Source organism: Paroedura picta, chromosome 4 (genome assembly GCF_049243985.1).
Source record: "Paroedura picta isolate Pp20150507F chromosome 4, Ppicta_v3.0, whole genome shotgun sequence".
Lineage (NCBI taxonomy): Eukaryota > Metazoa > Chordata > Lepidosauria > Squamata > Gekkonidae > Paroedura > Paroedura picta.
In genome coordinates this window covers 30,443,985-30,470,697 of record NC_135372.1, presented here as the reverse complement: position 1 = coordinate 30,470,697, position 26,713 = coordinate 30,443,985, and the positions used below count along the sequence as shown (strand labels likewise).

Here is a 26,713-nt window from a genome sequence, read left to right as displayed (position 1 = left end):
TCTGGGCCCAGTGTACCTGAGGGACCGCATCTCTGCCTATGCCCCTCTGATAGCTTTCCACTCTGCCACCTCCAACTGGCTGGTGATCCCTGGCCCCAAGGAAGCTCATCTGAGTTCAGCCAGGGCCAGAGCCTTCTCTGTCTTGGCCCCCATCTGGTGGGATGAGCTCCATGAAGCGATCAGGGCCCTGCTGGAGGACCTGCAAAATGGAGCCCCTCTGCCAGGCATTTGGTTAAGGTCAACTGAACCAACATCTACTGGGGGTCCCAAAACCTCACCATGAGCTGAATCCTGAACTGACCAACCCATGGGATCACGTTAACGTCGCTAGTAGTTGTTGAAATGTTACTGAAGCCGCTGTTACTACTATTGACATGAATACGGAATTATACTGTACTTATTCCTGTTCTCCCACGCTCCATGTAAACCCCCCTGAGCCACAAGGGAGGGTGGTACATAAATATATAAAAAATAAAGAGAAATAACAACATTTTCAGCGATTTTTGTGTTTGTTTAAAACATTAGCCTGGTGCATTTTAGGGTGCCCTTCTGCTACTATGCTTATTATTAATAAAATTCCATTTGTACCACGTTTTTCATTGAACAACAGGTGCTGTGTCAGAGACAAAAAATCCGGTTGGATTCGAGTCCAACAAAGGTGTTCGGGGTAAAAACTTTCCAGAGTTAAAGCTCCTTTCCTCAGAAGTCAGTCAAAGCGCCATACAAATACTGAAAACGCACTCTGCGCATCCTCTGGAACGCTCTTCTTTCATAAATTACCACACGCACCAGCTGGGGAAAGGCTTTATTTCAACTTTAACTGATTCCCTCTCAGGCGGAGGCTTCTTTCCCCCATCAGCGCGACTTCCCCGCGCGTGCACGCGACTTAACCGCCTCAAATGGGGACGCGATTCGGAGGCGCGCGAGCTCCTCCGGCGCCTCCCCCTCCCCCCTTTCCTTCGCGCGCTTGCACCTGAACAGCGGATGATCAGCCAATCGAGAGCGACCTCTCTGTCGCGCGCGCGCGCGTTCACTCTGTCGCTCCCCTTCCTGAAGGAGCTCGGGAAAAACCCACCCATTCCCAGTCTCGGCCGCGCCCTCCACTCCGCCTTCGGACCTATCGAGCACGGGCTCCCGGGCGCGCGTCGGGGGGAACTCGGCCCGCCAGCCAATCAGGGGGCGGCCGAAGCGGGGCTCGTGCGCGGTGCGCGCGCGGACGCCGGCCACGCCCCCTCCTATCCTCTCCCTCGTTCCCCTTTCCCTCGGGGGGCCCGCACTTGGACTAGGCCTCGCAGCCTCGGCCTCGCGTAGCGGGTCGAGCCGGGCGATGACTACGAGGACGGCGACGCTTCTGTTGGTGAGGCGGGGCCCTCGCTAGGCGAGAGGAGGGAAGAGGCAGCCGCAGTCCCTGCCCCCGCCGCCGCCGCCATGCCGGCCAAGAGGAAGCTGGTCCCGCCGGCCCTCAACATCACCCCGACCATCGCCGAGGGACCCAGCCCCACCGGTGGGGAGGGCGACGGCTCCGAGTGAGTGGCGTGGGCAGGCGGGCGGAGGGGAAGGGAGGGGGCGTTGAAGCAGAGGCCGGGGGAGCGAGGCATACCGTGGGACGCTTGTGGCACATAGATGGCTATCAATGCCCAAGTTATTCAGTTCTTCAGCCCACTCGCATATCTGTTGCTTATACGTTTTCGAAATATAAATGGCCTCGTTTGGGCTCATTTTATTCATATCGTTCTTGGTTGCGTAGATTATTCGCATTATATGTCTTTTCGTTCACATTATTAATGTGGTGGGTTTTGGTGGGGCTTTTTTTTTTGATGAGTCACAATTAATAACGTTGACATTGGCCGAATATCGTTATTGAGGTTTGGGTTGCTACTGTTGATAATATTGATGTTGCCAACGGGGAGAAATGGGCCATGTGTGTGGGGGGGGGGGGTGCAAGAGGGGAAGAGTGCTGAATGGTGACTCTTTTTAGAATTAATGTTATCAGGGAAAGCAGCTGACAACGACATTTCAGATGTGTTGTAAGTCGGTTAAAGTAAAAATAAGTGGGAGCCTTGTGACATCTTGAAGATTATCAACATTTCAGTCCCACATTAGCTTCTGTGAGCTAGAGCCCAGTTCTTCATATGCTCCGAGTCTTGCATCTAAGGAAGTGAGCTATACGTCCCAAAATTTATTTACTTTGTTTCATTCTGTTTATGGAGGAGTGAAATTTGTTCTACTCCTCTCCACTTTGTCCTCTGAACACCCCTTTGAGGTAGGTAAGGTTGAGAGAAAGTGACTGGCCCCAAATCACCTAATAAGCATCCATGCCATATTACCTGGCTCTTCGAGATCATAGTGTGCTGTGTTGCCTACTGCACGATGCTGAGGTTCTGCATGAATAAAAAAGGTTAACCTTCAAGGTGGCATGGTGTTTTATTTATATCAGTGTTCTTTGTGATACTGGGATTGTCACGTAGCTGTGGATATGTCTCCTGCTTTTAATAAATGTTGAGATATTTGAGGATTTTGGAGAAAGGAAAACAGTGGAAATAATGAACCCATCTGAGAGGATGTTCCCAATAATGAAGGCAGGCGAGAAAGGAGATAGACATTTCAGAGGGGGAGATTGATTCATGTATGGAATGGTGTATGGTGTGGATTGATTATATAGACTCTCAGAAGTAGAGATATGTACCTATATATACCGGATTTGGAGAAAAGCTGTTTAAAGAGGACATTTATCATCGGTATTCATATTAGAATTATATTTATTTTGTTATTTTTATGCTGTTTTTGCACCCAGCCAGGGTCTCCATTATGCTTCCATTGTTCTGTCATTAACCATTATGTAGTATTTAGTATTAGTATTATGTGTGTGAAGAAAAGTAAGGAATGGAATATAGGGTTGCAGCTAGGCACTTAAATGGGGAAGGGGTATATGAAAGCAAGTGGAGGAAATGGGACAACTGCATGGGGTAAAGGAATTTCTGTAGGTATTAATAAGTTCAGTTTATAGACTGCTTATCCGGCTTAATTTTCACAGCAAAAATAAGTTCTAATGATTTCCATAGAATCATAGTTGGAAGGGACCTCCATGGTCATCTATTCCAACCCCTTCAGAATGCAGGAAATGGCCACAAGAACCAAGCATCTACACAATCCCTTCTGTCCACCCACTTACAATCTGCCTAAGTTCACAGAATTAGCATTTCTGTCAGATGGCTATCTAGCCTCTCCTTAAAAACTTCCAAGGAAGGAGAACCTACCACCTCCCTTGGGAGCCTGTTCTACCAAGGAACCGCTCCGTCAGGAACTTCTTCCGGATGTTTAGCTGAAAATTCTTTTGAATTAATTTCATCCCATTAGTTCTGGTCCATCCCTCCAAACTATTTTTATTGTGAATAGGTATCCCAGGTGCTTCTTACTGTACAGGTACTTGAACATTGATGCTGTTTAAGGTAAATTGCTACTGCACTGAGGTCAAAATAGAAGGCCATGGGACAGAACCCGTTAGTGAAAGGAGGGGATTAGTTAAAATTGACATGCAGAAGGGGAAGGGAAACTTGAGTAAGTTTACCAGCAAATGAATGTTGGGTTGGAAGTAATGGGGAGATAAAGGCCTTCTCTTGAGGGAAGAGCATTTTCTACAAGAGTCCATATATGGGTTTGGAGGAGGGATGCAGCCAACTGACAGCTTGGTGGAGTGTTTGCATGATAAAGTGTACTGTTGAGGAACAGCTGAGATTGGGAGACAGCTGTTTAATGGAATGAAATAGATCAGGGGTAGTCAACCTGTGGTCCTCCAGATGCCCATGGACTACAATTCCCATGAGCCCCCGCCAGCAAATGCTGGCAGGGGCTCATGGGAATTGTAGTCCATGGGCATCTGGAGGACCACAGGTTGACTACCCCTGAAATAGATGTCTGTGGAGGGAGACGCATTAGATAGCCAAAACTCCACTATGGACTAGGGAGGCTATGTGAGGAGATTCGTTAGCCAAGAGGTAGGGGGAACTGTGGGAGCCTTGGGAAGACTGGCTGGAGTTAAGTGAGGGGTGGGCATGGGAAAGAGAAGGGAGCTAACCGCTTGGGATGGGTGGGGTTGAGGTGGCGAAGAGCAAGTGTTAGGTACAGAGGCATGGGTTTGCTTAGTTTATAGTTGGCCTTACTCATTGGCACTCGGGTCAAATTACGGAATAAAAAACATAACCACACTCGTACAGCACAAGACATCCAATCAGTTATGCGGTAGGTTTAGAATTGTAGAGTGGGGACAGCAGTATACAAGCATCAACCCACAAGGAGTTGAGGTATGTAGGGAAGAGGTGAATTAAGACTGGGAAGCAAGGATCTCTAGTATTGGCTGTGGCTTGGAACTTTCCGTCCACTTCCTCGTTTCCATGTCTCCTCTTCTGTACTTTTTCTGGGGGGATTAGTAATTTTTAATGCATGTCTTAGCTTTCCACCCTATGAGACCTCCCATCAAAGTTTGTGCTTTTTCCAAGATAAAAATACTGCTTTAAAAATAAAAAGACACAGACAGCAGCAGTAACAAAAATAGCATCTGGGATATTAGCGTTGTTAAGAGCGATGGGGGAAAAAAATTCCCAGCCACCACCCTTTTGCTCTGCAGAATGGAGTGGTACACTGTGATGGCAAATGTCCACAAGTCACAGAGAATTTACGGCAGCCTCATAGGGTTTTCAAGCCGAGAGATGTTCAGAGCATCCCCAGATTTCTTTAATGGTCTCCCATCCAAGTATTGACCCTACAAAGCTGTCAAGATCAAGCGAGCCCAGTTCTGAGCTGAAATGGTCCTTAGTAGCCTTCTTAAGACTGGATGAGAAGTAGACCTCAGCAAGGCAGTCTCCCATACCAGTTGTTGCAACGAATAGAATCCTGCTAACATGTTCAAGGTTTCTCCCCCTTCCCTGTTAGCATTTTAACATGGGTGGTGTTGGGAGTATAACAGAAGCATTGGATAGACTGCCATTTGCAAGCCTCCTTTTGTGGCCTTGGAAAGCATTGCCAAGAGTGATCAGGGAGCACAAGGAGATGGAGAGCGTGGGAAAGGTGGGTGTGCAAAGCATTATACGACTGGCGAAAGCAGGGGTCAAGAAAATCCCTGGAAATTTGGAACTTTAGGGATGATGGAACTTTAGGGAGAAATTGAAATGTGTCTGGTAGTATTCCACAAATCTATACTGCTTTTACTGATTTAACAACACATAGTGCATCATTTATAACCTAGCATATAAAATTGAACTATTTGGCATATTTATGGAATTTAAAAGTATAAATGTGTCACTGAGAGCTAAGAAGAATGGCAAATCTACCCAGGACTCAAGAGTTGCATATCTGCTGTTGCATGAGATTCATTAGCACATGTATATTAACATGATGTAAGGAAAAATAAGCTGAAGGTAGTAAATATAATCTGCAGTAAATAAAGGAGCATATTATTTGGACATAAATATTCAGATACTATCACAATGGGTAGGATTACTTGGATATTGAACTTTATAACATTGAAAACAATGAACTCTTTTTTAATGTATCACACACGTTGTAGGATATTAATTGTTGACAAAATTACTGGCTCTCAACCAATGTAACATATTGAAAATGTTGTATAAGCCTATGGTGTACATATAAATTATATAATGCTATAGATTTGCTTACTATACATTTTGAATTAAATCTTGTCTTTCATTTCCAATGAGAGGGGGAAATCAGTTTTTTACTGTACCCTAAACTTTCTATATGAAAAACAAAAAATGCCCTCATACTTTTTCATCCTGTATAATCTGAGTGAGAAACCATGTATTTATGAAAAGATCTTGGTCATTCTAAAAGAAAAAAAATATTTCATCAGAGCCTTTTTTCAATGATCCTCAGTGTTTTAATTTTTTTTGTTAGGAAAACTGGGAGGGGGGTTAGTCTAGAAGGGAAAAAACATACCCGCCCCATTTTCCCCTGGGGTCATCATATCTCCAGTAATGCATATGGGAGCTAGTTTAATAGCTAGGGCAACGCTGTGAGGAGGGTGAATTGGGGCTGCGATGTTTAGCAGAAGAATCAAATATGGGTTTGGATTCTGCCTCTGGAAGAGGACAAGACTTTGGGGGATTAATGCGCACAAAGAGTTCAATAGAAAGCTCAGGCAGTGGGAATCCAGGAAACAGATTTGCTTGTTGCCAGGGTGGAATTGGTTATGTGTATACCCTAAAAAGCAGTGAGTAACCTAGCAACACATTTTGGTCCTTTATGGCAGGGGTAGTCAACCTGTGGTCCTCCAGATGTCCATGGACTACAATTCCCGCTGGCATGGTCTCTTGTTGAATTGTAGTCCATGGACATCGGGAAGACCACAGGTTGACTACCCCTGCTTTATGGGACTGCAGGGAGAGGGTCTGTCATTTCTGTTTTCAGAGGTGGAGGTTGAATTATCTCTTCTACTGTCTTCCGATAAGCATACCATTAAATACAGGCTGCCTCTGACGGAGGTGCGTTGATGGAAACAAGGAGGGCCAGAGGAGGGATCCATGTGAGCCCATTGGTTCTTTCCCCTTGCTTTTCTTCAGAGCGCATCTCGTTGACCTCCAAAAGAAACTGGAAGAGCTGGAGCTGGATGAGCAACAGAAGAAGCGCCTGGAAGCCTTTCTCACTCAGAAAGCCAAAGTCGGAGAGCTGAAAGACGATGACTTTGAGAGGATTTCGGAGCTGGGAGCCGGCAATGGCGGGGTAGTCACCAAAGTACAACACAAACCCTCAGGGCTCATCATGGCACGGAAGGTGAGGGGCGTTGGAGGAGGGAGAATCCTCTTCTAAGGAAGGAAACAAATGCTTAGAGGTGCCAGCAGCAAGACAGAGCTGCCAAGGGGCAAAACAGACCTGCTGAGCCAGGAGGCAGCTGGTGCAACAAACCTGCAACAGAGTATGGCCGAATTCTGTGGCACCTTGAGGGCAGTCATGTTTTGCTGAAAACCTATGTTCCCATGCAAGCTCTCTCCGGAACAGTTTTGTTTTACAGATGCTTACATGATAGAAACCCTATTGGTCCTCAAGGTGTCATGCTGCTGTTTTGGTGCAGGAGACTCATGGCTAATTGGGAACATGGAGGTCAGCAGTAATTGGTTTAAATTTGCTTATAGTGTGGAAGAGGGCCAGGCAGGACTTCCAGTATTTCAAGCTCCCTAGAAACTCGCCTCAAAATGTCTGTAGAAACCACAGTAGTAGGCCGAACAAAATGGGCATGCATCTCCTTGACGCATGCATCAGAGGTGACCTTCCCCTCCTCGATTTTTGTCGGCTTGCGGTGTTCTGCAGTCAAACTACCTTCACGCTGCCTCCTTTACAGTACACAGACTTCAAGATTAACATCCTGCGTTAATCCTTATCTATTGTTGTTCCGCTATATATTTATGAAACAGCCTAGGGGGTGGGACGTGTCCGGCTGTCCAAGTTGGAATAGGGCCAATCATGGTGCAACCAGCTTTGTCCTGATTGGTCCTGCCCCTGCAGCTTCCACCCTCCAGCCCTGGATTCTAGCCTCTTTGCTCTCAGGCGGACCTCAGTGCCTGGAGCCAGCAGCAGGTATGGGAAAGGCCCTGGGCAAAGGATCGTGGTGGAGGGCCTCCTAACAAGGGCCTCTTGGCCTGCTGACGAGGGCCTCCCGGCCTGCTGATTGCTCGTTAATTAAGGACAGCTAAGGAGATGACTAGCTGACTGCTAAGGAGCTCTGTCCTGGCCCTGCTAACGAGCTGCCCAGCCCCCACCTGTCCCACTTGATCTGGCTGCGAGCTGCCGCCCAACACCACCTTAAGCTGCCTGGCTGGGGGCCAGTGGAGGGGACCCTTTTAAAGCCCGTTCTTAGGAATGGGCTTTGAAGCTAGTACTTGTATGGGAATGTAAAGTGACCATAGCTCAGGCTTTTCTCTAGTCTGCCGCTTTCCCTCCCCCTGGTCACGTCACCCCCAAATTGTGCAACTACCTTTGTTGCTTCCCACAGTACTGCAATCTTGCTCTTCCACAGAACTAGTAAAGGTAACGGAGCCTTCAGTGCGACCTGGTGACTTTACACAGTGGCTGTCCAGACTAGGGCTGAGCGCTCCGGTGAGCTTCGGCAGCTTCGGCGAGCACCGACGTCCGGAGCGGCCAGCAGCACGGGTGGGTTGGCACCGGCACTCTAGATGGCTCCACAGCTCTGGCCACCTCAGGCGTCATTGCTTGCCGGAACGTGCTGGAGCTCCCAGCCCTAGTCTAGACCCCATGGTAGAAATTATTCTTCATACTTGCATACCTTGTGATGGAGACCCGAGTGTGAAATGAGTATTGTTAGTACAGATGATACATGTGAGAAATAAGCACCGTGATGCACGCTTTAAATGTTCTCAGCTATCACTGGTGCCCTTCCAGTCTTGGTGCTAGAAATGGTGGGCATTGGAAAGAAGAAGAATGAAGGAGAAAGCTAGGTCTGCCAAGGGCGCCAACCTGCCTTTCTCCTGTTTCTTTTCTCGGCTTCTCTGACAAGGAAGAACGAAGCTGGTAGTTTGGGCACCTCCTTTTCTTTGGGGAGATGGAGCAGGGATGAGTCTGTTTTGAAATAGCGCCCATAGCGTGTTTGTCTGATGCCAGGCCTTGGACCTCTTCGAGAACTCAGCAGTGAGCAGCATTTTGAGATTTCCCATCTGAGCAGCTTGTTCCGTTGGCCAACTCAGCCTTGCAGACATCAAATGAATGTGAGGCATCCAGAAACCTCTGCTCAAAACTCATTAAGGCTAGAAAGGAACATGAGAGTTTCCTGGGCAGATGGGGGCGGTGTCTCTGTGGTTGGGGACCTTGAGTGAAGATTATAATTTACCATAATCAAGTTCTAAATTGCAAAACTCCTGCCGTTAGCCAGCATATTTCAGTACTGTAGGATAGGGGTGGCCAAACTATGGCTCTCCAGATGTCCGTGGGCTACATTTCCTATGGCTCATGGGAGTTGTAGTCCATGAACATCTGGAGAGCCACAGTTTGGCCCATCCTGGTGTAGGGGTTAGGGAGCCCAAGAATGCTTTTTTGTCGGTGTTAAAGCTCTCTTCCGCAACATAAACTTGATTGGAAAGTGCCAGATCCTGAAGGCTTTCAAGATTGCGTAGGTTATTATTCTCCCACACACACCCATACACCCATCATGTGGCACCTTTAATAACATGAGATCTAAGGTGACAGGCACACATACCAAACAAGAAACCTCTCAATAACACAAGCACATAATAAAGGGCAAAAAGGAAGGACCGTGAAAAGGCTGGTGGTGTCTGACAGCTTCAAATTAAGCCGCAAAATCAGCAGCATGTAAAGTGTCTGCCGTCATCGGTGCAAATGCACGGAGCACAATTAAGCAGGTTTAACCTGGTTTTCTGCCTGGTTGTCATTCTCTTGTAACCACAGGGAAGTTTTTTAGCTACTATACTGATACTGTCCCTGTAAATCAGCTGGTTTGAAGAATTCCAATTTTTTTTTGGGGGGGGGGTTAAAAACTCTACATTTCTGTCTTATCCTTTCACATATATCCAAGATGCTTCTTTTCCATACAGCCTTCCTAGGGACGCCATAGAATCATAGAGTTGGAAGGAACCTCCAGGGTCATTAGTCCAATCCCCTGCAGAAGACAGGAATTTGACAACTCCCTGCCCATCCGCAGTGACGCCAATTCCATGCCCAGACGATGCTTCTCTCCCCTCCCCCCCCCCCCCCCCCGAATCCTCCAGTTTAGTCTGGATGAAATTCACCGTCTGACCCCAAAGTGGCGATCAGCACTTCCCTGGTCATGCAGGAAAAGGCCCCAAGAGCCAGCCTCAGGCACAATCCCTTCTGCCCACCCATTTACAATCCACCTAAATTGACAGAATCAGCATATCTGTCAGATGGCTATCTGGCCTTGCTTCAAACCATTGAGATGCCTCTGGAAGGTAAGAAGTGTTGCTTGGGAGGACTCCAGTATTCTTCACTTTGATTTTCCCATCCCCCTCTTATGTTTGCAGCTGATTCATTTGGAAATCAAACCAGCCATCCGAAACCAGATTATCCGTGAGCTCCAGGTGCTTCACGAGTGCAACTCCCCCTACATAGTTGGTTTCTACGGCGCATTCTACAGCGATGGAGAGATCAGCATCTGTATGGAGCACATGGTGAGGACTGAGTTCCTGGTCTCTCCCCCCCACACACAAGATGGGACAGGGAGTTGGTTGAAAGTTAAGGTTTCACCTGTAACACTATGCCAAGCTTGGATGATGGTCCGTAACCTGCATGCCTGGAGGCATTGTAGATTTGCATATCTTGAGTGATTCATTCAAGCACTAGTGTCTTCGGAGCTGGCTCCTTGATGCCACCCTCCCTCCACTTCAGACTCCTCACTCTTTTTTAGTACCATAAAATCAGAGTCCAGTAGTGCCTTTAAGACCAACGAAGATTTATTCCTCATAGGAAGAGTGCTTGCACTCAAAAGCTCACGCCTTGAATAAATCTTTGTTCTTCAAGGTGCCACTGGACTCTGATTTTATTGTGCTACTTCAGGCCCACACGGCTACTCATTTGAATCTATCTTTTAGTACTCTCTGCCATCCGGTCCGGGACTCCTCCACCCAGTTGCTTCCCTTGCTCCTGTTCAGGCTCTCCTTGTCACTACTCTTGGTGTGTGCCTTTCCCCCATATCCTCCTTTTGTGCATCCTGCCATGCTGATCTTCTAAAATAGTTTAAGCGCTATAGGCTGAATGTTTTTCTTTTAAGGAAAAAGAATTGGGAAATATATCTTGTCCACAGAAGCTTACATTAGAGTCATGTCGTGTTACTCTTTTGATGTTCCACTAGGCTCTTGTTTCTTGTTATCCCAACATGTCACCTCTTTTCTTCCCTCACTGTATCCCCTTTTAATGACTACCAATTTAACCTCCCTACATGTTCTTTGTCACACCTGCCTATAACCTATTTATATACTTGTTTTTGGGCTTGGTTACGCGACCAGGAGTCTGGAGCAATGTGTCCTAAATGCTGTCGTCCCGAGCCACCTCTTAAGCACCTGCCTGGCTGGAATTGGTTATGATAGGTCCTAATCCCAGCCATCAGGGTTAAAGAGCGGCAGACTAATCTGGAGAACCGGATTTGATTCTCCACTCTGCCACATGCAGCCAGCTGGGTGACCTTGGGCTAGTCGCAGTTCTCTTGGAGCTATTTTCACAGAGCAGTTGTCTCAGAGTTCTCTCAGTCCCGCCTCCCTCACAGGGTGTCTGTTGTGGGGAGAGGAAGGGAAAACTGCTTGTCAGTCCTTTTGGATATAAAACAACTAGCTCATTGTCTTCTCTTCAAGCTTTTTCGCATTTGTATATGTTGCATTAAATGTGGCAGGGGGGAGCTGTGGAATTGTTTTCCTTGTACCTGCCCTTTAATGTTGCAATCAGTATCTCAAACCGCAACATACCCATAAACTAGAATCTTGGGGTGGGGTGGGTAAGGGGGGGATTGATTTGGGGGTGGCAGAACTTTTGGTTCTAGCCAAGAGGATCCGTTGCAGATTTGTCAGTGAACAGATTTCTATTTGAGACAGCTTGTGTATGTAGTGCAGGAACTGGCAGGGCAAGGAATGTCTCTTCTCTTCTAACACCCCCCTCCCTGGAATTCTGTTTGAGCCTTCCCCCCCTCCCGCCACCAATGTTACAGAGGAGATGCTGCCATCTGGTGACTTCTTAAGTCATAAGTATTATTTATTTTTTGTAAGGTGTATGTAATGTTGTCAGGAGATCGGAGGTTTCTCTGGCAGCCATGCAAGAGACGTTCAGAATGACCCTCAGTGTTCCTTGGAGGGTCAACCACCCAAATCCTTGGAGGTCTCCAATCCAAGTACTAGCCAGAGCAAACTCTGTTTATCTTCCACAATCTGATGGGATTATCAAGTCTAGTGATTCTTTTTAAGCAAAGGGGAGGGGGGAAATCATGCCTAACTACAGATATACTATAAATATATGTGTTGATAGGGTCTGAACTGGCAGTAACTGACCATGAGAGAGATCTTGTAGTTATGGTAAATAATGCAATGAAGATGTCAGCTTGGTGTGTGGCCGCAATAAAAAGAGGCACCTGATATTCTGGGGGTTATTAAGAAGAGAACTGCAAACAAAACCAAGCAGTATCTTAATGTCCCTTTAAAAACCTATGGTGCAGCCTAATTCCTGGTCTCTGCACCTCAACAAAAAGATATAACATTGGAAAAGGTGCAGAAAAGGGCAACTAAAAGGGCAGGATCAGAAAGCCGTCTTCCCTGCCTGGATGGGGTGCAACTAACACCTGCACCAGCCGCTAAGAACCTGGGGTTGATATTTGGTTTCTCCTTGTCAGTGGAGGCTCAGATCACGAGATTAACCCAAACGGTATTTTTCCATCTTCATTTTTTCCTACAGGGACTTTGTATCCACTTTTTAAAGCCCAGTCCCCAAGGTGGTTCCCAGTAGGTGATTTCACGGGTGCTGAATAATGCACTTTCAGTGCACTTCACTTGATAGTTGGCAATGGGATTTTTTGCCATTTGACACAGTAAAATCCAGTTGCAGGGTGCACAGAAATTGGATTGAAAGTACATTATTCAGTGTGTGTGAAAGCATACAGTGTTAGTGAAAGGCAAGATATTTCAAGCCCTTTTAAATTATTTTACTTTTTCATTAAAATGTCCCCTGTCATCCCTCCTGTCAGGGGTTAGATTGAAAAACAGAATTTTAAAAGAGCTCAACCCTTCCCAGGAGCAACATCTAAACAAACCGAATAACCTCTTACAGGTAAGTATCTAGTTCTTCTAAACAAGGAGGAATGGAGAAGGTAACCAATGTGCTGATCCATGAACAACCATGCGCATGAGAAGCCCTGCTGTATTAGACCGAAAGCCACCTCTCACCTTGTTTCACTCGCAGTCCCCTTGCAGCTGGTGTTTGGAGACATACTGCTGCAGAACAGGGAGGCTGTAGGCTGCCACTTTGTCTTAATAGACACCTGTGTGCCAGGATGACTTTGCAGTTGCTTGGCAGTTCATCCTTACATGGGGCCTGTGACTGGAGGAGGAGCTGTCCATCCAAGCCAGAAACGTGTGTAGCAGTGTCTCTGCCTCGATCCCTTTTGCCAGTTTTCAGATGCCTGGCAGAGAGAGATGAGTGCCTTGAATTCTGTACAGGTCAACCAGAAAAGGGAATTGTATGGACCAAATAGAGAGCTCTCTTTGTGTCCCTATCTATCAGCCAGTCTGGTGTTGTTGTTGTTTTTTCCCTTTCCAAATTCAGGATGGAGGCTCCCTAGATCAGGTTCTGAAAGAAGCCAAAAGAATCCCAGAGGAAATCTTGGGGAAAGTCAGCATAGCGGTGAGTATGCTTCTGCCTTGAATTAAAACAAAACAAACAAACATGATACCCTCTGCTTTGGCAAGAGAGAGAGCAAATCTGCCCCCAAATAAATAAGCACACCTCACTGAATCCTTGATATTGCATTGCCTCTGCTTGTTTTGACATACCACCACCTTCTCTCCAAGTGTTGGAAAAACCATTACAGGAGTTCCTTTTACACCTGCTGTACAATACACAATACCTTTATTGGCATAAAGCAGATTAGCAAAATGAACAGAGATAGTCAGGATACATCAAGCAGTTTAAGTTTAAAAACTGAAGACAAAAATTCAGCCGTAATAAAGGTGACATTGGCATCCTTATCGCTCAACAAAAATTGGCAGATCAGGTCTTTTGAATGTTTTCTCCATTTGGGTATAAGAGGTGTAACATGCATTCGCTGGACAATAAACAAGGGACAATCCAGTGTGATATGTTGCATGGTGTCAGGAGTGTTTAATTCACAGGGACATAGTCTATTTTCGAAAGGAATCTTGGCAAATCTCCCTTGTAATACTTTGGGTGGAAAGGCAAGCGAAAATGCTCTGCGATAAAGGGGATTTGCCAAGTGATAGAAATAAGCCGGCATTATCCCATGCTTCACTTGGAGACCAAGAGCATGGGGAGAGCAAATAGTAGGATGGCCTTTTTGGAATTCCTGATCGAGGAGCCTTTGTTTAATTTGGCGCATAATGGAAGATTCATTCCGAAATAAGATGTAATTGTAGTCAATGCCAATTTGTTGGGAGTGTAGTCAGGATGGTAGAGAACCATTTAAATTTAAAAGAGTCTCTCAATAAACAAGACAATAGACTATCTGATGGAGTCCTAAAATGCAGTTTTAGCCAATATTTGAAGGTAGAAGAGTGGTGGCGGCAGTGCACCGGCTGGTGCTCGCAAGCAAGCGCAGAGCTCTGTGCCTGTGGGTGGGCGCCAGCTGGCACGCCGGTGCCAGCGCTGCCCCTCCGTGCCGCAGCGCTGGCCGCCTCAGGCGTCCGTGATCGCCAAAGCGTGCCGAATCGCCCAACCCTAAGAGTGTTTTACTACGCCAAAAAACTGTCCCAGAAATAAAAAGCATTTTGACTCTTTGATTCCATCAAGACCCCTTGCCTGTGTTGTGCCTCTGGGGCAGAGAAAGCTTTCAGGCTACGTTGCTTGCACTTCTCATATGAAACACAGTTCTCCACGTCCTTGCAAAGCGGGGTGGTATTTTCAATTTTCTAAGCTAATACAGAGACCGGCTGTATCTTGCTCCTCTGCTCACCTAACAACAGTGGCTTCGTCTGAGGGAGGGAGCCAGCAGAAAATGCCTCTTCTGTTACATCTGAAGAGGGCACCGCTGTTAGTTGAGTGGAGTGGAGAATGTACTCCTGTGTCTGACCTGACCTTGTCTCCTTTCCTTTGAGAACAGGTAGGGAGCATTAGGAGCACTAATGGAGAATGTCTTTGAAAGAATAGGTGCTCTCTTCCCCCCCCCCATTGGAAGTTAACAAAGGTGCTTTGTGATCAGTCCAGCCATTGGTCTGTCTAGCTCAGTCCTGGCTCCCCTGCCAGTAACTGGCCTGGGTCTCAGTCACCGAAGGCCTTTCCCAGTAGCTGAGAGCCTTTCGGCAGAGAGGCCAACCAGAATCGGCTGTAGCACTGAGCCACAGCCTTCCCTTCTTGCAACACGCAGGGCTGTCTTAGACAGCAGAGACAGAGCCCTCCTGGGGGAAGTACCTGGGCCCCTTCATGCCTACTTGATATTCCTTATGTCAAGGTGACAAAATAGTATCTGTTATTTCTGGCCCAGCCAGTATGATGGGAGGAAACCTGCAGGGCCGCTGAGGAGAAGCTGGAAATATCACCCTCGGTTTGATGCAACCTCTTATTGGCCAATACTTAAGAGAAGCTTGCGGTGCCCGAAAGATCTGTATTTGTCAGAACCTTAGTCATTTCAAAGTGCTTCTGCCCCCGCTTCCAGAAAGCAGCGGCTTTCTCAACCCAGGTCTTTCCCTGACCTCTTCCCCCCCCCCTTATCCCCACCGCATCTCTATTTTCCCCCCTGCAGGTTCTACGTGGATTGGCTTACTTGCGAGAGAAGCACCAAATCATGCATAGAGGTGAGAGAGCAGCCAGCATATGGGCCACGGTTCTGTTTCTTTTTTTTTTTTTAATTAATTTATTCATAATTGGATTTATAGAACTGCCCTTCTCGGCCCAGCAGCCTTGGGGCGGTGTACATCAGATAAAAGCAGCGTAGTTAAAACAGTTCTATAAATTCTGCAAAAATCTCTAAAATCACTATCCCATACATTCCTATCACTCACATTACTCCCCAGCATTAATTGCCAGAACTAGAGTGTTTCTGGCCCTAGTCGAGGCTAGGCATCTCTCTTGTGGGCCAAGGACCAGCTGTCTGTTGGAACTGCCAGAGAGGGGCATACTCGGAGAGGTGGGCCCAGACTACAAATGGTCTTAATTGATAGTGAATGTTTGTTTTAAACCCACTTTGTGTTCAATTGCTCATCACCACTGTGCCCAGAGTTTGCCTGTCACTCAGGAATTCTCCCCAGCCCACTCCTGCCCTCAACCTGTACCATCACAGTGAGAATGTGAGCAAAGCTATACCTTGCTTAACATTTTTAGGCCGTTGCATGCATGCTCTGAGCTCCTTCCATATCCACAGGGCTTGGAGTGATCATAGAAGCACAAGAATGCCAGAACGAGAGAGGAATTTTGTCCCTCTACCCGTTATAGAGCCTCTTGTGGCGCAGAGTGGTAAGGCAGCAGACATGCAGTCTGAAAGCTCTACCCATGAGGCTGGGAGTTCAATCCCAGCAGCTGGCTCAAGGTTGACTCAACCTTCCATCCTTCAGAGGTCGGTAAAATGAGCACCCAGCTTGCTGCTGGGGGGTAAACGGTAATGACTGGGGAAGGCACTGGCAAACCACCCTGTATTGAGTCTGCCATGAAAACGCTAGAGGGCGTCACCCCAAGGGTCAGACATGACCCAGTCCTTACACAAGGGATACCTTTACCTTTACTTTACCCAGTTACTGTGGGCACAGGTGGAGAATCTAGCAGGGCCTCTTCAGTTTTCCTGAGGGATTTGAAAGGGGCAGGGTGGGTATTGCTTCTGAGTTGACTCCTGATCTTTCTATCTAGTTTAAGGGAGAACTGTGAACAAGAAGAATGAAGGGGAGTCTTGAGCCTGTTTTATACAAACAGGTCCATCTAGCCCAGTTCTTGGGAAAGGAGCCATGACTCATTGGCTGAGCATCTGCTTTCCATTCAGGAACTTCCTTGTACAATCCTTGGCATCTCCAAATGAAGGACTGCGGGTAGCACGTTATCAGACCTTTATGTGCTCTTGAGCCTGCTCGATGGACTTGGTTTTAGGCAGCTTCATATTTGACCGGCTGTGGCTTTCCCCTGTGCCTCAGGCCTTGCTTTTCCCTGCTGGAGATGCCCACAATTTAAAACCCACCGTTCTCAGACTCCATCAAAAGGCCTGCAGAATAAAATGACCTCATGGCTAATCGGGAAAATTGCTAAGGACAATGCTCCCCTCGCCTCCTTAGGGAGCCCTTTTCACAGAATGTGAGTTGCAGTGGAAAAGGAACAGGCACTACCTGGTGCCAGGAAGGCCACCCTAAATGTAGAAATGGGCAGCAGCACAAACACCATAATCGGGACATGTAGGAAAGGTGGCTGTTAAAACAGTGGTTTTCAATTATTTATTTATTTATTTATTTGGCACAGTTACAAAGCACAGTTAATGGTTTTAACTGTGACATGTAAGCTTCCTTGGGCCACAAGGAAAAGGTGGGGTATAAATATTTTAGAACGGTGGTCCCCAACCACCAGGCCGTGTCCCAGTGCCGGGCCGCAAAGACCCTGGCATCGGGTTGCGGCTCCCGCCCCCCCCCCCCCCCCCGCAGCAAGAAACTTCCCAGGCCGCAAGCAAAGCGGCCGATTAGCTTGCGGCCCAGCAAACTTCTTTTTGTGGGGGGGGGGGAGGGAAACAGGGCCACGCATTCGCGTTTGCGCCATGCACGGCCGCAAATGCACATGTGCGGAAGTGCCGTGCATGTGTGTTTGCGGCCACGCAAATGCGCAAGCGCAGGCATGCGCAGCCAGGCGATCGCCCTCCCCGCCGCCGCCGGTCCGCAGCCTTAAAAAGGTTGTGGACCACTGTTTTAGAGGACATGGTGTATCTGACACACACGCTCAGCCCTGAACTGTGAGTCCTTCCAACCTGTCACTTAATTCCGATCCGGACTCTTCAGAAAACTAAAGGTGGTATTCAGCTGGGAGAGGGGAACTGCTTTCCTCCTGGCACTGGCCCACTCAGAGACAACCTTTGTGTCAGTAAAGTGGCGGGCACAGAGCATTGGCCTTCTAGACCAGAATTTTGCCTCGGGAGTAGAAAAAGTTCTCCAAAGTCTTCAGGCTGAAATCTTTTCCAGCCCTGTTACGTGAGGTCCCATAATTAGAGGTGCCAAGGGTAGAAACTGGAATCTTCTAGATCAGAGGTGGCCAAACTGGGAGTCTCCAGAGGTCCATGTGCTGGCAGGGGCTCATGGGAAGTGTAGTCCGTGGACCTCTGGAGAGCCCCAGTTTGGCCACCCCTGTTCTAGATGCAAAGCGCATGCTCTACCTCAGGGATGACCCCAGTGCAGCCTGGGAAGGGTCTTGATATTTTGGAAGGTCTTCTATGCTTTCCAGGCTGCCAGGTGCATCCTTCATATTTTCCAGCGTTCCTCTTCATCCATGCAGCCTGGGAACTTTGTGTTTTAAATCCCGATTAAGAGAAAAGCTGGGCATAAACGAAATGAAGTATCAAAGACCTTGGCGAATTCCTGCTCTCAAGACTAGACTCCGCCCTTGGTGAATTCTTGAATTATGTACAGCCCTCCGTGGAGTGTCCCAGTCGCTTGAAGTGCTTCTCGTGCCGTGACGTTTTTCTTTCCCTCACTTCCTGTTTTCTTGTTTGTTTGCTCGTTTTGAATCCACTTGCAGACGTAAAACCATCTAACATCTTGGTGAACTCCCGGGGAGAAATTAAACTCTGTGATTTCGGAGTCAGCGGTCAGCTCATCGACTCCATGGCAAATTCCTTTGTGGGCACCCGATCCTATATGTCTGTACGTCCCTTTTTGGGCTCTTGTACGCAATTGGCGATTTGGGAGCGGGCTTCTTCTCCAGTGTGCGTCTTTACCCACTGGCTGACGGAATGGAGGGCGGGGGGAGAGGTGATTTCATGATCTGTTCGTACTCCAACTTGCTTCAAGGTGTTCTGTTTCCTTCCTTCACGGCTTGCTAAGGGGAATAAACCGCAGCACAGTTCAGTTTCCAGGGGCTTGCTCCTGCAGGTGTGAGCCAAAAGTTTTTCAGTATCCAGTTTGGGCTCCTGGTTCCTAATAGTGGGAGATGCTGTTTTTCTTATCCACTGGGCTCTGCTGCCACCTCTCGTGAAGTAGGCACTGCCAGCCTGTAATTGTCACTGAGCCCCAACTAGTGGCGTACGTAACTTTCGTGAACTAGGAGGGCCATGAATCTCTTGCATGCGGACACGTGTTAAGCAGCCCAGTTTAACTCAGCCTTCAGATGTGTTCTGCGAGGCTTACCTAACTCGCATCCCGTTTCAACTTCCTTTACAGCCGGAGCGCTTACAAGGTACTCACTATTCAGTCCAGTCTGACATATGGAGCATGGGCCTCTCCCTGGTGGAGCTGTCGATTGGACGCTATCCCATCCCCCCGCCCGACGGCAAGGAACTGGAAGTGATATTCGGCCGGCCTGTGATCGATGGGGCGGAAGGGGAAACCCACAGCATCTCTCCACGGCCCAGGCCACCAGGACGCCCTATTAGCGGTAGGGGCTATATCACGAGCAGTCCCGGCAGTCTGATTCCTACCATTAGATTGAACCCAGGACCTTCTACCCACTAAGTGTTTTGAGTGCTAAAAAAAAGCTCTTGTATGTAAGAGAGAAATAGCCTGATGGGCAGTGGAAAGGCAAACAGTTCATCTCTGGCTGACGTGGTGGTAAAGAATCACGAGCCAGCATGGTGTAGTCAGGTCAACGGACTCTAATCTGGAGAACCAGGTTTGATCCCCCACACCTCCACATGCAGCCAGCTGGGTGACCTTGGACCAAGCACAGTTCTCTTAGAGCTGTTCTTGCAGAGCAGTTCTCTCAGAGAGCTCTCAGCCCCACCTACTTCACAGGGTGTCTGTTGCAGGGGCGGGAGGGGAAGGTGATTGGAAGCCACTTTGGGACCCCTTTGGGCAGTGAAAAATTGTTTATAAAATCCCCAGCTCTTCTTCTTACAAGTGGTGGGGGAAGTTCATTTATCACAGGGGGCTATGAACTTGCCTTCTGCATCCCAGGCATGTGCAGAGTGCTGTTCCCTTATTCATGATTGCAGTCAGCCACCAAACTATTTGGTCTTTCCAGGCCAATTGACACAGCTTGAATCTCACCATCCCTTTCTTTAAAAAAATAATGAATGCTCCATGACCAGGAAACATGTGGTACAGATCCAAACGCTCCAACCCCACTAACGGTGGCACTTTACTTCTTCTGAGCCAGGCTTCTCAGGGGCATGGCTACTTATGTTTTTCCTACCAGCTTGAGACAGGAACAGCCAAGCTACGCATCGTTGTGTGTGTTCCCTGGCAACCGGATGCGGAGCTCCTAATGTATGATGTGATGGAGAGCCAATGAGCAGCATGGCTTTTGAAGCCTTGCAGCACCCCTCCTGACAGAGGTCCCCCACCCTGCTCCTTCCTCCCACCTGAATTCTGTTCAAGGGGTTTGTGTGTGCGCACGCATATCTGGTCACTCAGGGCATACAGCCAGTGCCTGCAGTCTCCCTAATTACTGTTTTAGAAATTGAAAGTGATCAAAACTTCTTCTGCAGACCAGTCTAATTTATTTTTCGAAAAGGCCAAATGCAACAATTGATCCTGCTTTTCGTTCCTCTGTACCAATGCAGGCCATGGGATCGACAGCCGCCCCGCAATGGCCATCTTTGAACTGCTGGACTACATAGTCAATGAGGTTGGTGACTTGCAGTGATTTTTGTTTCTGTTCCAAGCGGCAGCAGGCAGCAGTGGTGAGGGGCCAGCGGAGGAGAAGCAGATACAGGTCGGGCGGGTGAAACCAGTGTGAAGAGCGAAGTCAGATTTGGGTTTAGTTGTGCGCTGCAAGTGGAGAAGCTGGTTCAGCAAAGACCAGTGGCATAAGACCAGGGGCATCTCTGGGCATAGTAGACATGAGGAAGCCTGTGGCGCTGCCTGTCGAACAGAGCATTCCTGGAACCCTACAGCTTCACTGTGCTGCTGACCCTGCTTCGTAGCCAAGGAGGGAAAGACATCTTGGTAGTTTTCAACTAGAAAGCTTGCACTTGGTCTCCTTGAGGTATTACACGTCTCCCAACAGCTGTCACGTTCCGTTGTCACGTAGCAGCAGCAGCTTTCTGGCAAGCGACTGAATGCTTGTAGGCCAGGAGGAAGCTCTCAAAAGGCTTCTTTGGATTCCTCAGCTGAGCATCTTGGTCCCCCTGTTCCTCATCTTTTGGGGGGTGGGCCGGCGTTGAAGCCCAGCACTAGACCAAAGCTCTTGACCCCTTCTAGCCACACCGCTTCCTTCTGTAATCTCTGTCCCCTCCAATCCCAACCTGCAAATTGCCCATGTGATCTTCAGTGCCTGCTCATTGGCTTCTAAGCTGTTCTCCCTGTAGCTGCACTATTTAACCCTTTGCTTTCTCCCCTCCTCTCTTTCCAGCCGCCTCCTAAGCTGCCGAACGGTGTTTTCACTCAAGACTTCCAAGAGTTTGTAAATAAATGGTAAAGATTTGCTTTCCCTGCGGGGGAAGGCCCCTGGCCGACTGGGGCAGTCGCGGGAGTGCCACTTCCCAATCCTGACCCCCCAGACTTGTAAATGCGCATTCCCTTGGTCACCTGCATAAATCGGGATTGTGGTGAAGATGCCAGGCAAGGGGTGGGTGTGGGTGGGTGTGTTTGTTTTCCTCTCTCAAGCTGCAGAAAGAGATTAGCATAATGTATATGCGAGCAGGCATGTTAGCAAAACCTGTTTTAAGGTTAGCCCTTACCTGCGAAGCTGCTTGTTCTTCCAACCTTATGGGGACAGTGTTGGTTTGTGGGAATTGGGGAGGGGGGGACTGTTGTGGGTGGGAGCGCATCTGCTCCTGGTCAGTGTGACCCCCATGAACTTCATATGACTATTAGCCTGTCAGATCCTACGCAGGTTTGTGTGCCACTACAACTGTTGAACCAGACTTAAGGGGAGAGTGTGCTTTGTAATGAACCTTCTTGCCTTAAAAAAAAATAATAACAGAACTTTTTCCCCCCCTGCTCCTCCAGCTTAATTAAAAACCCTGCTGAACGGGCAGATCTGAAGATGCTGATGGTGAGTGACTAAGACATTCAGGGCTCACACCAACTCCAGGCCAACATTAAAACTTAAAAGGAAAAGCAGAATTCTTCCGCCCGAATATCTGCTCTCAAATTCCATAACTCTGTTTTGCTGGTTTGGGCAGCGGGGCGAATGCAGGGAGTTCTAAATGGGAGACTTCAGCATGCCCTGCCCCACAGGTTTTCAAGACTAGAAACTTTCTTTTTTTTAAGGCACCTCAGGGACATTTGTTGCATTACTTGATTTTTTAGGTGCACTTCCAAAGCAGTGGCTGTAATGCCATGGCACATGCTTTACAACGCACGTCCATTAATTGGGGAGTTGTTTCTTGCAGCTCTTCTGTGTACCCTGGGGGGGCAACTAAGTGGCAGGAAAGGAAGCCATCCTGAAACTTGCCTGTAGCCCAATGGTGGCATTTTGTTCTTCCCTGAGCTGCCAACCATTCTTAATGCCGCCAGATTGGTTCAGCAGCTGCTGGCAGTGCCGACACTATTCTGTACCAGTTTTCAGTCCTTGAAGTTCCAATCTGTTCATCCTTAGGTGTGTGGAGAGGGGAAATTGTGTGAGTGTGTGTGTGTTCATCCCTAGCCAATGCCATTTGTCACTGGGATACCAATATGGCGAATTAAAATATACAGAGTAGACTTCTATGGAATCTCCAAACTTCCATTGTTCTTTATCCACCGGGACACATCTTTATTCACATCAAAATCACAGGATGGCATAGTCCCATTGTATACGGCACTGGTCAGACCACACCTGGAGTACTGTGCAGTTCTGGAGGCCTCACTTCAAGAAGGACGTGGATAAAATTGAAAGGGTACAGAGGAGAGTGACGAGGATGATCTGGGGCCAAGGGACGAAGCCCTATGAAGATAGGTTGAGGGACTTGGGAATGTTCAGCCTGGAGAAAAGGAGGTTGAGAGGGGACATGATAGCCCTCTTTAAGTATTTGAAAGTTTAAACTACAAGTACAATGATATAGGCTAGATATCAGGAAAAAAATTTTCACAGAGTAGTTCAGCAGTGGAATAGGCTGCCTAAGGAGGTGGTGAGCTCCCCCTCACTGGCAGTCTTCAAGCAAAGGTTGGATACACACTTTTCTTGGATGCTTTAGGATGCTTTGGGCTGATCCTGTGTTGAGCAGGAGGTTGGACTAGATGGCCTGTATGGCCCCTTCCAACTCTAGGATTCTGTGAAAAGCTACTCGTAGCTTATGGCGTTCCAAACGACCTTACTCTCTGTTAAGAGATTAATTCACAAAATCAAAGTTAGTTTTGAAAACATTAAAATTGATGTCCCTTGAAAAAGCTAAAGAGCGATACGTGTTGGGACTTGCTGAATATCAACGAATAAAGAACAATGGAAGTTTGAAGACTCCATAGAAGTCTGTATATTTTAATTCGCCATATTGGTATCAAAGTGCCTCATAACTTGCTCTGTGTTTGGTCCTTCACTGGGTCTACCCCTCCCAGTTTATCTTTATTTTTGTCACTGGAAAGCATGCCTGAGGGTTTGTTTGTTTTTTTTAAATTTTTGCAAACAGTTTATCATGCACACACTTATCCACTTAAGAGTGTCAGGGTGCTGTTGGTGGAAACCTGTAATCTCCTACACCAGCAGATACATGACCCGCTTCCTTCCAAAACCAGGATGGGGCGGGAATGACATCTAGCTTGGGGGTGATGGAAAGGCCAACTTCTAAGTAACGGGGGATTGATCTTTGGGAGTCAAAATGGCATGACTGCGCCAGAGCCTTGGCTGTTCTGTCCCCACATACATTTAGGCAGTTGCTTCCCTCCCTCTGCTTGGACGCAAGAGAAGATGCTTTTGTCGGTGCGATTGAGTTTGTTCAATGTCTCACTCCTCTTCCATGCCCCCCCCCTTCCTTTGTCTTGGTGTCTCAAGGTGGGCTACTTTAGAATAATCACTAGAATTAACAGTGGGGGGGGGGGGGCTAAACTCTAGTCATTTCTATGCAACTTCTCCTTTGCCAGGAGTGGGGAGGACCATTTCTCTGTTCACCATCTCGAGGCCCATGCAGTTTCAAATCCTTGTTGGTTCTCTCCAGAAGGCCTGCCCCGTAATCAGAGTATCTGCCATGCAAGACTACCTCCTTAACCACTTTGGGCCCTTGGCCCCTTTTGGCACGTAAACAAACAAGCAATAACCCTGGGGGAGTCTTAGTCCAGTGACACCTTTAAAACCCACAAGGTTTTTTGTTCACGGTTGTAAGCGTTTGTGTGCACGTGCGCTTCTTCAGCTGTGACACCGCTACTCCCCAGAATCTCTGTAGAAGAGTCTGAAAGTTGGGGTGGGTGGCGGTCCTCAAGAAACAGGCAGGCGCTTATTTAAATGGACTGACAGTGTGGACCCTTGCCTTATTATGATTTTGCTGGTCTTTGTGTAAGAAATCCTCTTCTGTGAGCTTTGCGGACTATATTGGGCAGTCCCATGAAAAGCTTTGTTCTGAAAGCAGGGACGGGTTCCCGAAGGTATGGAGGGTTCTGTCAAGCCCTGTTTCTCCTGCCCTTCAGTTGCCTTCATAATGCAATACATGATCTATTCCCCTGGGGGGCCGTTTGGAGGGGCAAAGGGCACTTGGCCCTCCTGCTAACACCACCCTCTCTTCTCCTGTGTTTTCAGAACCACGCCTTCATCAAACGCTCTGAAGTGGAAGAGGTGGATTTGCTGGCTGGCTTTGTAAGACGCTGCGACTGAACCAGCCCAGCACCCCCACCCGCAGTGCCATGTGACCGCCAAGCCAACGGCCTTGTCCTCCTCCCTTCCCCCCACCCCCTTGTGCACCTGCTTCTCTGCCGTCGTCCACTGCCCTTCAGCAGAAGAAAGAACCGCCCTTCTCTTTGCCTGCCTTCTCCTCCGCGCTCCGGAATGGCAAAGCTCCCGTCCTTTTGGCAAGCCGCCCTGTCCTCCGACAGCAAAAGTGGAGACCAGCTTGGTCTGTAAACGGGCCCCCGTTTTGGTCGCTCGCTTCATGCCCTCTGGGCCGAACGCCGCTCAGAGCCTTCCGACTTGGGGGAGGGTGCTCTCAAAGAGCTGCCGCCCATCTCGGTTGGTCGCTCCGCAAGGTAGGGGAGGGAGATGCCAGGGCAAGCCAATGGCCCCTCTTTGCGCACCTGCTCTCTTTTGGGAAGAGAGGGGGACTGGGGCCCTAAGGATGGTTGGAAGCTCTCGGATGGGTGGAAACCTTCACCAAGGGAGTGGCCCGGGCAAAGGTAGGCAGATTACCAATGTTTGATCTGCACTGGCAGAGGAAAGGGAGACTCCCGCCCGACCACTTCCTGGAGCCTGCCAGAGAAAAAGGGCGGGGAGGCGACAGCAGGAGTTCTGTGAGATTAAGGAAGTTTGTGGGTGACGTTCCTCTGCTTGATGGGCAGCCAGCCGTGAGCCGCTTCTCCTCTCCTCCTCCTCCCTTGTTCTCTTTTTTTTTAAAGCCACTTAGTTTCTCAAACAGAAGTGGGACTTCAGTTTCACTTGTCATTGGGGGGAGGGGAGTCTGCTTGAGGGCGAAGGTACCAACTCCCCCCCCCCCCGCTCATCCCACCACCCCCAGAGCCTATTGGGCACTGCGCTTCTTGTCCCCGTCATCCGCAGGGCGGGGGGCACACATGGTACTTGCCTCCAACCCCGTTTCCTTCCTGCTCTCACCCATGTGCCGGCGCTGTGTTTCTGAAATCACGCAGGCCGCTCGTTTATTAAACAGAAAGGGGGGACGGGCTGAATCGGAAATCCCTTTGCCGGGTGGTTGAGGAAGAGAACCCCGGCTGTCGATCCTGCGCCTGCACCAGCGATCTCGCCTTCTTCCCGAAAAGCGGCGCCATGGTCAGCGGGGCCTCCGTTCCGCGGGCCCGGCAGCTCCGCCCAGGAGAAGCATCTCAGACGTCGGTCCGTTCCTACCTTTCTGTGCACCACTGCTGTGCCTCTGCCCCAAGCGTATGCAAGGCGTGGACATTCACGCTGCTCCTAACGCCCCAGGTCCTTCTCAAGCCACTATGTTCAGGGGAGGCTGTGACATCTGCAGAGGCTGAAACAGACACACAAAGCCTTGTGCAAACATAATTATTTTTTGGAGGGTTGACGGGCGCCCAGGCAAGGGGCTGGCTGTTCATGGCTTTTGGCTGCGGCAAACTTTAATGGTGGTTGGCAATTCATTTCTCCCCCCACCCCCAGAGTCCCTAATCCTGCTTGGAATTGATCCAGTTTAATTACAGCTATTCCTCTTCTCCCCTTTCCACAGTCCTTCGTTACGATTTGATGCCCAGTAACGGCTTCTGGGGTGGGGGGGGGTGGGGGACATTGGTAAGACTCGCTCCATTCTCCCCTGTCCGTTTAAATTTTTTTCCGTTTAATCCCCAATGAATTTTATTGACGTATCCCGAAACAAAACGTCCTTCCCTTGTGCCACTTTGGGCACGCTTAAGAACCAGGCCGACCGGTTCCAGCACCTGGAGGAGGACAGCCAGGCATGCCACTCAGCCACTCTCCACTCCATTGGGAAAGGAAACGGTGACCAAGAGGCTGAGCAGGTCTTTCCCCAAGGGCTGCCGCATGGGTGTTAGGCGGTCCAGGCATTCCTTTTTGGGAGGCAAGCGAATCAGATACGAACTGCCCTCGGGGACACGCCTCATAGCGAGGCACGTCATCCCCCTCATCGGTGGGGGCCACCCACAAGAGCCCGAGCCTATTGAAAGCTTTTGACCACCGCACCGTGTTGGCTAGCCTTCCCTGCGCCTGTCGCCTGTCCGGTTAAGAAACCGGCTCGGGGGAATGACCACCCAAAGCGTTCTTGCAAAGGAGGAAGGGCCGTCCCCTGACTCAGAGCCGTCTCGTGGGCCCGGCTCAGCAACGGCCTGCCTTCCAGAGGCGG

At 48.8% G+C, this 26,713-nt stretch overlaps 1 protein-coding gene across 1 annotated transcript; it reads left to right on the top strand.

The window, feature by feature from the left end:
* Positions 1-1,130: 1,130 nt before the first annotated feature.
* Positions 1,131-24,803, top strand: MAP2K2 (mitogen-activated protein kinase kinase 2). The gene is given in 12 exon segments (XM_077332204.1): positions 1,131-1,526; positions 6,576-6,786; positions 10,023-10,169; positions 13,300-13,377; positions 15,449-15,500; positions 18,403-18,527; positions 19,044-19,257; positions 20,384-20,448; positions 21,175-21,236; positions 21,774-21,819; positions 24,472-24,508; positions 24,511-24,803. Coding segments are annotated over 12 exon segments (1,206 nt in total). The 5' UTR covers positions 1,131-1,428; the 3' UTR covers positions 24,582-24,803.
* The last annotated feature ends 1,910 nt before the right edge of the window (positions 24,804-26,713 follow it).